This window comes from Aptenodytes forsteri, unplaced genomic scaffold, assembly GCF_000699145.1.
Source record: "Aptenodytes forsteri isolate BGI_AS27 unplaced genomic scaffold, ASM69914v1 Scaffold605, whole genome shotgun sequence".
Classification (NCBI taxonomy): domain Eukaryota; kingdom Metazoa; phylum Chordata; class Aves; order Sphenisciformes; family Spheniscidae; genus Aptenodytes; species Aptenodytes forsteri.
The window spans coordinates 411,887-426,854 of NW_008794427.1; the positions used below are offsets into that span (position 1 = coordinate 411,887).

Below are 14,968 nucleotides of genomic sequence, written 5' to 3' on the forward strand. Positions count from 1 at the left end.
CGCTCTATCACTCCCCTCCTCAGCAGGCCAGCGGGGGGTGAAAATAAGATGGAAAAAATCTCATGGGTCAAGATAAAGGCAGTTTAATAAAGCAAAAGTAAAGGCCGTCCATGGAAGCAAAGGAAAACCAAAAGATTTATTCTCTACTTCCCATCAGCAGGCGATGTCCAGCTACTTCCTGGGAAGTAGGGCTTCAGTATGCAAACATCGTAATAACAAATGCCCCACCCTCTCCTCCTTTCTCTTAGCTTTTATTGCTGAGCAGATGTCATATGGTATGGAATATCCCTTTGGTCACTTTGGGTCAGCTGTCCTGGCTATGTCCCTTCCCAAGATCTTGCCCATCCCCAGCCTACTGGTGTGGGGGGAATGTTGGAGAGACAACCCTGATGCTGTGCAAGCACTGCTCAGCAGTAGCCAAAACACCGGTGTGTTATCAGCACCTTTCTAGCTACCAATACAAAGCACAGCACTATGAGGGCTGCTATGGGGAAAATTAACTCCATCTCAGCCGAACCCAATTCATTTATTTAGAATACTTTCACGCAAGACTCAAATTTCTCATCTTCTGAAGTCTATATTTCAATAGAGATGCATAATCTAGTTAAGACAGGGCTTGTTAATTAATCTGTCATCTTTGCAGAGCTTTTTAATATTTTGTGGAAATAGTTAATTGGTTTGGAATGTGAAATCAAGCATGGAGAAGGATTCTTGCACCATAACAGTGACCTTTATTTTTTAGGATTCTTCGTGCCACATTGTATCAGCCTACATACTACTCCACGACTCCCGTCATAGCATATTTTTTATTCAATGGGCAGCTATTGATCCTTCAAGGCTTGCATTTATATTGGGGTTACTTAATTTTCAAGATTTTGAGAAGGTTCATTTTCTTAAAGGTAAGCAATTTTGCTTCTACAGAAAGATGTGTGAAGTATCAAACAGATGCTAATACCTCAAATAGATTTACTCGGAATTTCTTATTGTTTTCCCGAACTTTTGTGTCAGCATTTTTGATAGGGATCTACAAAGTACAGAGATGTTTAAATGTGCTTTCTATCTCTCATTGTCAAACCTAAGGTCATAGATCAGAATATCAAAACTTCAGCTAGAGCCTTTTTTTGGCTGTATCTGATGTTTTGCTCTGATAGTAAATGAGAAGTGAGCTCTCCCAAAAACTGAAGCCCTGAGATGGTGCAGAACTCTTTAGAAATTTCTGTGTTCAGAGTGAAAGTAATGTTTTCTTGCTGGACTTTGTAGGGACATACAAAAAAAAGAGAGGAAAGGTGAGTGATGAGATATTTAAATACTGCAGAAAACTTATAGTCAAAGTTCTTCAGGTTTGTCTAAATCTGACGTCAGCTATACTTGAACACTGGTTTTGGATTAAGAAAAGCATATGAAGCTGATCTGGTATTATATTATGACACAGTGAAATACTGTCATATTCAACTGGAGTAGAGAAACAGTGCAAGTCTGGTGCTGCCATAATCTGTTTTTACCTCGTAGAGAAAATTCATGTGGGAAAAAGCTATAAAGAAAACTTTGATTCAATTTAGGTCTTGTTTGATTGCCTGAAGTAGTAACGCTTTCACACGGTCTCTTGTCATGAAGTGTGCAGTGTGGTGCAGCGTAGATAAAACATTTAGCAAAAAGCATTTAGAAAAGGATTTTGGAGAATGTCTCTTTACACATTTGGCATAAGCATTGACAGGTATATTTTGCTAGTTAAGGTGAAACAATACCATTTTTCAGTAGCACAACTTGTTTTAAGGATCAAGACGCAAAAACTTAATTGAGCTGACTCTGTCCTTTTATCTGAAGCAGTTAATGCTGTGAAGCATCTTAAGGAAATAGAAATATTTCCTAGAAGAAAACTGCAGTTACAGACTCAACCCTTGTTAGATAGCAAACAGCTGTACGTAGGGGACAAATCTGTAGAAGAAATGGCTTCTAAAACATGCTTCTGTGTTCCCTTACACACTGAGAAGCTTGTATTTCTTGCATGTCACTTAACTCTGTTAGCTTAATTAGAAAATTATTTCTGGCCTGGCTTACTGAGTGTTATTACTTCTCATTTTCTTTTTTGATTTTTGGCCTTGTCTCTGCGCTGTTCTTACACAACTCTTCTGATGAAAACAAGAGGGGCATCCCTCTGCCTTCCAGCTGAGTAAGAGGAAGGCCTTGGCGTAGTTCTCCATCCGCATTGGTTGAGGTTATGAGAGTACAATCCAAGAAGGTCTTCAGATACAGTGGTGAAGAGGTCATTACTAGGCCAGCTATATAAGGCCATTCTTCCCTGCCTGCTTGTATGCCTTTGTAAGGGGCAGAAATGTGTTTTATTTTGAGATAAGAGCTTTTTTGTATTAGTCATTGCTAAAAAATGGAAAACCATCAAGCCTGCATCCCTACCCTGGATTTTTGATTCCTTATACAGCTCGCCGAGAAGACGGTTTCCAAATAACATTTTAACAGTGGTAGCAGCAGCAGCCCTAGCCCTTTTCAGTCTGTATGACTTCAGCTGGCTTGCATGTGGAGCCTGTTTTCCATAGCGGTGGCAAACTTGGCTGTGAAAGCAGCCAGTGCCTCCAAAGCTGTAAAGGCAATGTTGAAAATAATGGTGTTTGCAAGGCAGCATTTTTATACCGACATATTTGTTATAGACATACTCCACACAAATAGCTGTTGCTATTTTAGTAAAATACCAGTAAACCATCATCCTTGTATTAGGAGGGTTTTGTTTCGCTGCCCAAGACTTAAGTTTTCATTCAGAAAACAGGCAATTTTTGACATTTTTCTTGAAGCAAGTTAGCTACTTCAGATGGAAAAATGAAGTCATGATGTAACTGGGAATAGGGACTGATGTTGTTTAACTGAAGGAAGCTCTGAACATAGCAAGGGTGTAAGGAATTTTTTCAGTGCCCTCTGTGCCTTGAGCCACCCTGTGTTGGTGGGGTCATCAGTGAAAACCACTGTAGTGCAGCAGTTAACAGCTCCTAGCATCTGTCCAGGGGCAGGTGTCTCCCCTGATTGTATCCTTCTGCACCACAGCATCATACTGTCTGAAAGTTAATGGGTTTGAATGTATTTATTCTTAGTGGGAAGTGGTGTTGTCCCGTGTCAAAGGACAGGTTAAGGGACTTGTCTAGGTCAGACATGAAATGTGGGACTCGGTGGGGAATGTAAACGAGGGCCCAAGTCTCCAGGAAGTCACGTACCCACCAAGTCCCCTTTGTTGTTACTCAAAGGGTCACACAGAATTATGTCACAGCGTGCTTAGAGCTGTGGGTCTAGATTCAATATTCTTATCTTCAGATTGTGGCAGGAGGCTTTGTTAAAGGCAGGAATTAATACAGAAATGACTCGAGTACTGCAGCCTCGTGAGTTGGTAGCTTCTTCCCCCTCTGGAAGAGATGGCTTTTGTCTGAGACTGGCTGGTCAGGAGCTCTTCATCTCAGATGTCACCTCCCCTCTGCACTAATAAAGGCGACAATTATCCTCAATCCTTTGGGATAACTGCTCAGCCGACTGACTTGCTTCAGCAAAAAAGAACTTGGACTAAAAATCTTGTGATTTCCCTCCTCCCAAATACAGCCAGAGATTAATAAAAATGAGGAAAAAGGAAAGAAGGGAGGAGTTGATCTTGCTCTGTCCCCCTGTGTCCTATTTTTCTCAGGCATGGTAGTCTCTGGCACCTGAGCTGGTAGCACAGAGCAGCACTGGTCTCCAGGCTCACAGGGCTTGTGCCACCTTTCCCCTGGCCCAGTCCTCCAGAAATGCTCTAACACGGGGGAAGTCTGCATCGACAAGCTAAGCTGTGCTCGGCTACTTTACATTAAGAAACTTTTTATTTTCTATGGGGGTAAACTTGAGGGGACAGGAATATACATTTTTTCAAATCAAAGATTGTTCTTACTTCTGGAAAATATAAAAGTACTCAAAAAGGAACCCAAATGTCCTCTCTCATATGACATTTTGTGACCCCGTATGAGTAAGGCATACGCATGTAAGAAAAGCACTTCAAGGTCAGACCTGTAGCCATATATCTTAGATCAATTCTGCTGTGAGAGGAAGAAGGACGTTCTTCAGTGTAATTTCTTTTCAAGTTAGGTCAGGCAATTGCAATGTTAGCTGCTGGCTGCCATCTTGATGTCCAAGGCCTTTTGTTGCTAGGAAACTCCGTGTGTTTCTGTAATATTGTTCAATTACATGGTTAAATTACCCACTTGTATCAAGTTTCAAGCACCATTGAAACATGTCTAGTCATCATGTCTGCACATATGAGAATATTTTAGGAAAATTGAAAAAACATATAGAGAAGTATGTACATATGCACTGATTTAAAATATCTCGCCAGGAAAATCCCATGGAGATTAAACATTTTATTTCCAAGGTCAGAAAAAGGGAGCGAATGACAGCAGCTTATAGCCACATTATTATGGCAAATTAAGATGTAAAATATATGTTAAAACCATTACACACTGAGTTAAGGATTTGAGACTACAGTGCTTTAAATCTTGAAAAATATGTGTAAGTTGTAGGAAATGGGCATGATGTCCACATGACTCAGATACTTCAGGGCTGATGCAAAGTCCATCAATGGCAGAAGGTAATGGCAGGTTTTTAACGGACTGTAATGTGACCAGGAATATGTTTTCTTTCTTTTAATTGTTTTGTCACTGTCAGACTGCCTTCAAGGAAGGCAACGAGCTTCTTACTAATGGTCACTATTATTTAGGAGTCATCAGCTGCAGTTTTATTTGATTCACCATGGTTTTTTCCTCTTCCTGAAGCAGAAAAGGCCCTGCAATGCTGTAGAGCAGGCTTTTAGACTTGTCACTCTGAAAGGGAAGAAAAAAAAAAAATAAAAAAAAAAATTAGGTGGCGCCACCTAATTATCTTCAATGTTCCTTTGGTATTTTGTACTTGGTAAGCGGGCTTTTTAAAGATTTTGGCTGGGCGTATCCTTGTCCATGGTTTGTTCATTCCTTATTTGATCCAAATTCCCAAGGGAACAGTGAGAGTTAGCGTTCAAAGAATGACTAATGACAGAGTAGGGGTAGCTGAAAACGATAAGAAAATGCTATTTTGGGGTTGAAATGAGAGCTGTGAAATACTTGTTATGATACTTCTGCTGTTTCCAGCAATCATTCTCCTACTTCAGCATTTTGTTCTGTCTGAGGATTGCTCTCGTACTGAGAAATCTCTGCCAGTTCAGGTTAACTTTCTTTCCTTCATTCTTTTTTATAAACTGATACCGGGATGCTAGTAGAGTTCTTGCCATGAAAAGTGGTTAGCCATATAAAGATTCCTTAAATCAGTCACTCCCTTTTCTGTATCAAAAGAAGATATACTACTAAAACTGTATCCCTAAAAGTGTGCCCATGGACTAGAACACTTGACGTGTTTTAATATTAATGTGTAGGCAAGGCCTGAAAGTCCTTTGGAACACAGACATAATATGCTCTTACAAAACATGCCCTCGCTACTTATATTGAAGAATAACGATTCTTTACACCTGCAGAGGTGCTGGCCTATGTTACTTTCTATCTTTCTTCTTGTGAATTTATCTCTTTAGAGACTTGCTATAACACTTTGTGTAAGTTTTAAAATTAAGTTATACAGTTCCCAGAGGCCATACTACCTGCTCCTGACAGATGCTTTTAGCTGAGTTTAGTCTGAGGCTATTCACTCACCTCAGCTTCTGCAGAACTTTCCTTCCCTGGGATCCTTTTACTATTTTTCCTCTTACTTTTTTGTGTTTGATCTGTTTGCATCAAACAGAACTTTTGTTTTTAATAATTCATTTGAATCTTACATTTATTTTGTAACCACATGGGTCCTGGGAGTATGGAATTTCAGTGCTGAACTTAGGTGAGAATTTTCTTGTTCATGAAACGCAGGCCCACAGAACATTGTTTAAAGCAATGGGGTTTTTTGGTTTGCAGGTCCTTAAACATTTCCCCATGGCAGTACAGACTTCCGTATGACAAATTTAAGCCCCTAGCACTTGCTTTGCTTTCCTTAGTTACCTTTAGAATCAAATCTATATCCTTTAGAATTAGACCATGGATCCACAGTGGTTAAAATCTACTGGTTTACCTTTGTTAAACGAGAGTCACTCTTCAGCCTCCGTTCACCCCGGAGTGCTGTGACTGCAAACACTTAGCTGTTCTGACAGCTGAAGCAGCACTGACTCTCACTGAACTGTGCAATAACTTGAGATATTTAATCCTAAACATAAATCTTATTTTTAAAACTGCAGAGAGGAAAACAGCTCCACGTACATGAAAGTAGAATGGCCTCTAAAGAGATTACATTTTAAATCTCTTTTGTGGCAAATAGAATTGGATCCAGTGTTCATGTGCTTGAGCTGTGTGCTGCTTGGTGTGCACTAGACACACCATAGGTGAGCTGAGCCTGATTGCTCCCAGCTAATAAACTCTGACTTTTAACTTGAGCTGTGAAGGGTCATCACATGGCCCTGATCACACACAACAGTGCTGCGCTTCCATACACCTTGCAATTACTGGGATGTGAAAATGAAGCATGAAATGAAATGTATATTCAGTTTTGGCATGCACAGCAGTTTATTTGACTCCTAAAAAGTCAGATTTTCAGCTGATTTTTTTTTCTTCTTTCTGAAACAGTAAAAAACCCCCCTATTTTCAGGACATTTATAATCAGAAAATGAAAGTTAATGAGAATAAACACATTCAGTGAGAATTCATTCATTTCAGAAAAATGTCATTCTACGGGAGTTAAACAGAGGACAGGGTTTAATTTCTGAAACTAGAGGCACATAAGTTTTGTTTTCTTTTACTTACGTGTTTTGTTAAGCCTGTATTGTGCCAATGACTATCAGGGTGCTGATAAAATAGAACAAGAGGTGTGCTTGACTTAATTCCAAGTAGTCATTTTAAAAGCAGTAATATATTTTAGAGGATAATGATAATCTAATTAGTCACAATTTCATGACTCTGTGGGACTGGGAAGTTGTGGAAAAGTTTTCACTGGAGATTTTGTGGTTACTTTCTAGACTGGGAAGGGCCAGTACACGCTGATGTCCTGCTTCAGAGTTTGAGTTCTCATAGTGAAGGTTTAGCACAAACACAAGACAGATTGAACTAGATTAGTAGGGGTTGCCTTTCCCCCCTTTTAAAGGAAAATGGGTTATGGAGAAGTTGAATTTGTTGGTTCTCAACAGATAAATATTTATAGCAGATTTTCTCATGAGGATAGCTTATTAGCGGAACAAAATAGGACAAATGAAAGTTTTCCCCTCTTAGAGATGAAAACCAGTCTATCTGGGAACCTTCCCAGTTGATTCAAATTATTGCCTTTGGGACATGAGCTTTTTAATAGCCTGGAGATGGGAGCTAGCCAGCCAGGTCAGCAGCATGAAGGCTCATGCCCTAGTAAAGGGAAATTACTTCCTGTTATGACTTTTTCATCTGCATATTTCCCATTCTGCTACAGCAATCTAGTTAAGCCCAAAGCCTGGCTACATGTCTCACTTTATGCTGCCAAATTCATCTGAGGGAGGAGGGGTGAGAGGCAGGCAGAAGAAAGCATAAAATAGTAAGAGGTTTGCTGGCTGGTATTTACAATGATAGGCAAAAAGGAGAAAAGCCGCTGTGTGCATGCTGGGGAGCTCTGGAGTCCTACCCTTACTGGGGATTTGAAGTCAAGGCTGACCTCAGAAATGTATATTGTCAAAGTGTGTAGCCCAGCAGAGCCTGTGAAAGAGGAAAGCCACCAGTTGTTCTCTACTGCACAAACGTTACGTGCCAATCCAAGAGTGCTGTCTGGTCTCCTTTGCCTCAACCAGTTCATTTCCTGGCACTGTGAGTTAAAAGGCAGATTGCTATTTAAATCTTTACTTTTTACTCCAGATTATGAAAGGGATCAGCAGCTGAGCAATGACTTCCAGGGAGGTATGTTATGCTATATGCTAAAATATACTTCTCAGATTTCAAAACAGCAACAATGTTCTTTGCTGGAATTTTGATTTTTAAAAAAATAAATTATTTTTAAATAAACTCTGTTTAGAACGCCCATAATTCCACAATACCTTTCACTTGAATATTATATAAAAATCAGGTAAAGCTTAGAGAACTTAAGGACTGTTACGACCATTATGGAGGAATGAACTAATGAGTAACTGAAGAAAATAATTTCTGAGCATTTGATTGGAATAGATGGGCTTGTGAAGGTACGCTGGGGTGGGAGCATTAGGGCAAAGGACCCTTCCACAGCCCTGTTATGCACACAGACGACTATGCAAGAGCAGACTCAGTCCTCTGGCCATAGTCCAACAAGTTGGGTGTGTGGATGCTCCCTTTGCCTCTTATCTTAGCTGTGCCATAAATGGGGCTGTGCAGGTCTCTTACGTGCTGCAATAAAAGTCTACTGTTTCCAAAGTTGCTGAGTTTGACTTCAGTAGGAGCTGCAGATGACCACTGCCTGTAAGAATAGAAAATCAAAACTATATGTAACTCTGAAAGCAAAGCTTCCTGCCCTGGCCAGTTCAGCAGAAGTTTGCAGTGTTGATACAGGGCCAGGTTCTCAGCTGGTATAAATGAGCACGGCTTGACTTGAAGTCAATGGGATTGTGTTAGTTTTCACCAGCAATGGATCTGGCCAAACAAGCACCCCCGCCCCTCTCTCTGCATGTGTATCTGGCACAAGGCAACTCTACTTTTAGTAAATCCCTGATCTAAATTACTCTTTTTATATGAAAGTTCCCAATTAAGATAAAAGACACATGTTTGTAAAGTTTTTGCTTTAAAATTAATTGATTTACCTTGCTGTTCGCAGAAGGGCATTTGCTGACAATTTTTCTGGCTTCCCTTGTTAACTGCTCATATCTTTTAATTTTTAGCAGGACATTTATGAAATGTTCCATTTGTTGCTAGTTTTATATATATGCACCTATATAAAAAGCGTGTGTGTGCATATATATAATAGTGTGCATATGTATTTATTTTTTCAATTGCCAAAAATCAATTCACAGGGCAAACCCTAGGCCTTCTATAGAACTCTTGATGCCTTCATTTACTATTTTTAATATATGTTGCAGAGGTCTGAATTGTGACTTTGTTATGAGGTGAGTAATTCTCATACTTTCAGAGGGGTTCACAATACTGCAATCTGCTGAGTCGATTAAAAAAAAACCAAAACCTTGGAATAAAGCTAGCTAATGATAGATTAATATGAATTGAGAAAGGAAATTGTCCTATCTTGTATGTAAAGAAAATGTTTCCCTAGGAGGATCTAGGAATGCTCCATAATCCGTATTACATGTGAAGAAGTGAGGAAATCTTAAAAGGAGCAGTTCTTTTAAGATTTCCTTTCAAGTCCTCCTCCTGTTAAGTCCTTAACACAATTCTAATAACTCTTGACCAGGCACGGCACACTGCAGAGTTCACATCATCAGAAAGCAAACCAACCATTCTGATCAGTCTATCGGTCTAATCAGGCGGTGATGGGTGTGAAGCATGTGAGGGTAGGATTTGTCTTGTGTAACTTAAGCTGTGCCTAGCTCAAGTTCAAGGATCCCTGTAATCAGTGGAGGAAGAGTGGTGTCTCCAGTAACCGATTCACTGTGTCCAGTGTTGTCACCCCAGCAGTGGTGGGGCAGGTCACCCTCTGGTGAGACCCGTTTCTCTTTCTGTTGGTTACAGAGTAGTCCTAGATAACAATCTCTGAGTAGATACCCGACTTTCAGAATGCTGAACTTCAGTGAAGTAAATCCTCTGCCAAGTGACTTAAATACACAAGTCTCAGGGACTTGTAATGCTATTTAAGAAACTTTGTTCATTAGGTACTACTTAAAGTATTCTATATCCAGCCTCGATATCAGGGGGTTTAGAAATACTGTATTGAAATGATTTTAGGTATTGTGATATGAATGTCAAATGAAAAGACATTACTTGTTAGGTATGTGACTTGAAAATTAGATTGATAATGTTTAAGTACGGAGATTACCTTTAGATACATGACGAAAGGAATGGAATGCCTCCTAACAATGAAAATAGAGAAATGAGCACCTTAATGGACACGTTAGACAGAAGTTTCTATCACTTACGTGGTTGTATACTTTGTGGTTTCAGGTTAGTTTAATAGTGCTATAAGGCTTCTGTAGGAATATTCTTTAGCAGCTGTGTTGTTTCAAAACATTCATCTTAAGTGCAGTATCATACCTCACTGAGAAAAGTGTGAATGTCTGATCAGCTGTCTTGTAGCCAAAAAGCATTTATAAGGAATAAAAATGCATGTTCTGATAAAAGTTCATACCACTGAACTCCTTGGCTTAATGCAAGTTCTGTCCTAGGGTAAAAAAAAGTTCACTATAGAGAACAGCATCAAATGCCTATTATATTGTTCTTTGTTTCTTTGCCAACTGTGGATTTAAAATTGGAATAATTCAAAAAGCAGTGGGACATTATGACTCACTCAGTACCTCCTGGGCTTTTGACATTATCGTAAAGCCGCATACACTTGAGTGCAAGGTTTAGTTAGTGGATTTCAATAACACAGCTAGCAGACTTCATTGAAACCACAGAGTACCTGATTAACTGTAAACAATGATTTAGTTCTTCTGAACAGGCAGGGTATTATATATAACCTCCAGTTACAGGTGTGTTATGCTGAGTGACAACACAAGTGATATTTCTTTTTTTGAGGTTAAATTTATTCCTTCATTCAAAATCAGGGACATGTTCTAATAGTAACATCTAGTTTTATGACACTATTCTTTTCAATATTTGTGGAATTAGTGTAACTTTTTTTTAATTTGTTTTTCACACGTCGTCTTTGAGTTTCCTCTGAAAACTCCCAGTGGAAAGCTTGGGAAATGGGTATTACATAGAAAAGAGAGATTAAATAAGAGGAGTTTTGGCCACAAGATTGTCCGATACAATTAATCTAGAAAGTCTGCATCTTCATTTAAAAACTGCAGAAAGCAGAGTCCAACAGCACATCTTCCACTGAAAATCAACATTATTTATGTTGCCTGGTGTGTATAAGCTGAAAAGGGAAATATATTTTCCAATAAAATCTTCCAGGCTGGAAATACAGAACAGTTTGCCTGAATCCAAATGTATATCGCTTAGTCTCCACAGGAAAGTAAAGACGTATTAAGTCATATGTCAGCTGACTTGGATTATTGATGTTGAATTAAACATGTTGAACTCGGAGATTCAACAACTTAGAGCATTGTTTGTTAGAAAAGTACCCCCTTCTATCTATTTGGACTGACTTTTTATTATTTCTCTTGTTTATTATCTCTTTTTTTTTTGAGTGGTTGCTGACCTGACTAATAGCTTTCATCTTTGTACTGCAAGCTATTTCCATATGTGCAGGTGCTGTGGAATTTATTGTCTTTACATTGAAAAATCAAGATCTAGTCAATATGTTTGTAGATATTTAAATGAAAATATTCTTAAGGTAAAATTAAGGTATAGGATTTAGGACTTTCTGATTTTAATGTAAGATACATTTAAGAGTCAGGAAATTCTGACTAAAGGATAAAAATAAGTATTTGAAAATCCCAAAATCTAAATTTCACCAAATTGGAAAAAACATAATTAAAATTGCAGAATCAGCTGTGAATTGTCTTTATATATCTGTACCTGGTAGAAGAAATCCAGTTAACTGTGTGGATGTAAATTATACTTAACCTAAAAGGCCCAAATGTCTATCCTTAAGTCCTACTGCCTTCATGAGAGAGACCTGGCTTTCCCTGTGTTTAAGATAACCAAGGGGCTACCTGTGGGTTCAGTGATTATGCAGAACCATGCAGTTGTAATCCATATATGAAAAAAAAGGAAGAAATATGTCTTCTGTGGCACCTATTAATTAGAATAGCGTATTCCTGTGTAAGCATATAACCTGGCTTATCTCAGGTGCAGGGTCATTCTTAGGGTCAATCTGTGAGGAGTTGACTGACCGCCTGTTTTGCAATACGAGGTGTCTCAGATAGATATTCTCTCTATCTGGATGAATGCATAGACTAAGCTGTGATACACCAAGTCGGATGGGATTATGCTGGTAGAGTTAAGAAGTCGTACTCCCAAATAGATGCAGTTATAATAGTATGAACGTGCTCAGGACAATGTAGCCATTGGATCCTATGGAGACTGTCGCTATCTCTATAGAGAGTCATAGAATGGTGTGGGTTGGAAGGGACCCCTAAAGGTCATCTAGTCCACCCCCCCTGCCATGGGCAGGGACACCTTCCACTAGATCGGGTTGCTCAAAGCCCCGTCCAACCTGACCTTGAACACTTCCAGCGATGGGGTTTCCACAGCTTCTCTGGGCAACCTGTTCCAGTGCCTCACCACCCTCATAGTGAAGAATTTCTTCCTTATATCTAATCTAAATCTACCCTCTTTCAGTTTAAAGCCATTGCCCCTTGTCCTAATATATAGTATATTAGCATGGGTGGTGATCTGGAGTCTGACTGGTACTATCTGGGCAACTGTTCCAGTGCCTCACCACCCTCATAGTGAAGAATTTCTTCCTTATATCTAATCTAAATCTACCCTCTTTCAGTTTAAAGCCATTGCCCCTTGTCCTAATATATAGTATATTAGCATGGGTGGTGATCTGGAGTCTGACTGGTACTATCAGGGCAGAAGCTGGCATTCATGTTGTGATTTGTGTCATAACTGCAGCATTTTCTGTGGCAAAGTTACAGCGCTGGAAAGTGCAGGTAATGTCTAAAATAAGGGCTAGAATAGAGATTTATCGAACACATTCAAATTTCCTGGCATTTAAAGATGGAGAAATCTAGTATTCAAGTCTTATAATTGCACTTTAAAAGCAGTATTATTTTTTAAAAAAATATGTAGTTATAGAACTAAGAAATACCACTTGAAACAGTGTAACTGCCCTTTGACTGTGACCTTTGTATGTATTAGTAAGAGTCAGAATCTTTCTAGAGTTAGTGCGTATCTGCAGCTAATCTTTTTGTTTTATACAATAAGCAAAAAATGAGGGCATCGGTGTACCTGATAAGATTCCTCCACATCAAGCTCTCAACAAAGAAATAAATGATCTAGTAAAAGACTTGGGATTTAGTCACTGCTTGTTATTTATTTATAAGTCTATTTTAATTAATGTTTTTATTCAGGTACACAAATCTCTTAGGAGTTGGAATTTTTAAGTTCTTACTCTGAGCTGATTTTAGTTTGGTGGCAGATCTTACTGCGCTGAAAATGATGTTGTTCAGAGAGAGTTCGTCAGTAGATACAAAGGGCAGCTTCAATTTTGATTTCTGTATGACTTTAACTATAGCCAGTGCTGGCTTCAAACAAAGCAGGTGAAAAGTCAGCAAAGTCTGGGGCAGCAGGCTCTTGGGAATGGCAAGGCATCTGCAGTAAAGGAGAGCTGCAGCTATGCTGGCTGCGTCTTCCCTGTCAGTGTCCCAGAGTGCCCAGCTTGCCGCTGCTGCCGCAACAGGAATCAGGTATGTTGCTCTGCTACAGCTAGTGGGAATGGGGAAGCTGTTCAGCAGTCTGTGCTACTGCTTTCCTAGCAGCAGCAGGAGGAGTGAGCTCAGCTTCCAGGATTAATTGGTTTTAGTCTTGTCCAGACAGGGGCAAAATTGAAATCTCCTTATGCTGCTGAGAAACCTTGAGTCAACGTTGATCCCACCAGATGAGTTAGGCCTGGTACATCTCCCGCTCCACACACGGACACAGTTACACCAGTGAGAAAGAGCTTGAACTGATGTGGACTGATCTTGCCTACTTTTGCTTGTGGTAAGGCACAGCAAACCTGTATCATCCTCTCTTTTTTTCAGCCAGTTAGCTGGAAAAGCAAGCAAGCAAACAAACATTCCCCTACCACTCTACTCCCAAACTGACACCATAAATTTGTAAAGTAGACACTACACTATTGTCTTCATAATGCCACCTGAAGTTATTGCATGCCTCTTAAAAAGTATGTGCCTTTGTCAGGGAGAACCAGGGAGAAGCTGAATTGGAAGCTCATTCGTGAAAAAAATGTTGTAGCAACTGAACTTCACTGCAGAAACATCTTCTGCTCAGACGTCTCTCAGCCAGATTCTTTTTCTTTTTCTCCATTGGAAAAAAATGTTGTAGCAACTGAACTTCACTGCAGAAACATCTTCTGCTCAGACGTCTCTCAGCCAGATTCTTTTTCTCCATGCTGCCTCAGTGGCTATTTCTGTTTTGGAGCATGTCATTATAGTAACAGCTTACATTTTGAGACCTCCACTTGACAATCTGCAGTAAGCCACATTGACCTGACAATGCCTTTGCCAGCAAGTGCCCTTCCCCTTTTGAGAAAGCAGAAGGCATGTTCCTAAGGCTTCCTCACTGTTTATAGGATCAATCCACATTGCTACAATATATTTTTGCCTTTTTTATACTGCTTGGCACTGTGTTTCCCTCTGCTCTTACACTTTCCACTTTAACTACTGCGCAGCAGATACGAAGCCATGGCTGCATTGCGACCTCAACGTGCACATGGACAAAGATGCCACGTGCCCAGTAAAGGGGAGCAGGAGAGAAGGATGGTGTGTGCCTAGTCCCACTTCTCCATCAGTCAGCTTCAGATGGTATCGCCAGCATGTAGGAACAGGAAACCCACACTTCCATCTGTCTTCCAGCACAGCCGCGTCCTTCTCCCGGTGCTCTCAATCAGCTGTAGCAGAAAGAGTGCAGCGCCAAGAGCTTGTCAAGAGGGAAGTGATTTCTGAGTGCTTTATTGAGAGACAAACTTGCACAATTAGGAGTAAATTCTCTGTTAGTTTAGATGGAGATTTGACCAATGTTTTTCTGCTTACAAGAGGCTGGGAAGTGGCCTATGAAGTTTGCTCATCTCTTAATTTCAGGAAGTCTTTTTCCTTGGTGAAGTCTGTCGGAAGGTCCTTTACTGTTCATGTAATAAGATGTGGTGCTAATGACTTGAATGATACATGTTCTAACAGTAGCGA

General features: G+C 39.8%; 1 protein-coding gene across 1 annotated transcript in view; it reads left to right on the top strand.

Moving 5' to 3' along the window:
* The window catches only part of CERS3 (ceramide synthase 3), a 48,309-nt gene that overhangs the window by 28,850 nt on the left and 4,491 nt on the right, over positions 1–14,968 (top strand). The window contains exon 10 of the mRNA XM_009289485.2: positions 743–899. Coding sequence (XP_009287760.1) covers positions 743–899 — 157 coding nt within the window. The remainder of the gene's footprint in view (positions 1–742; positions 900–14,968) is intronic.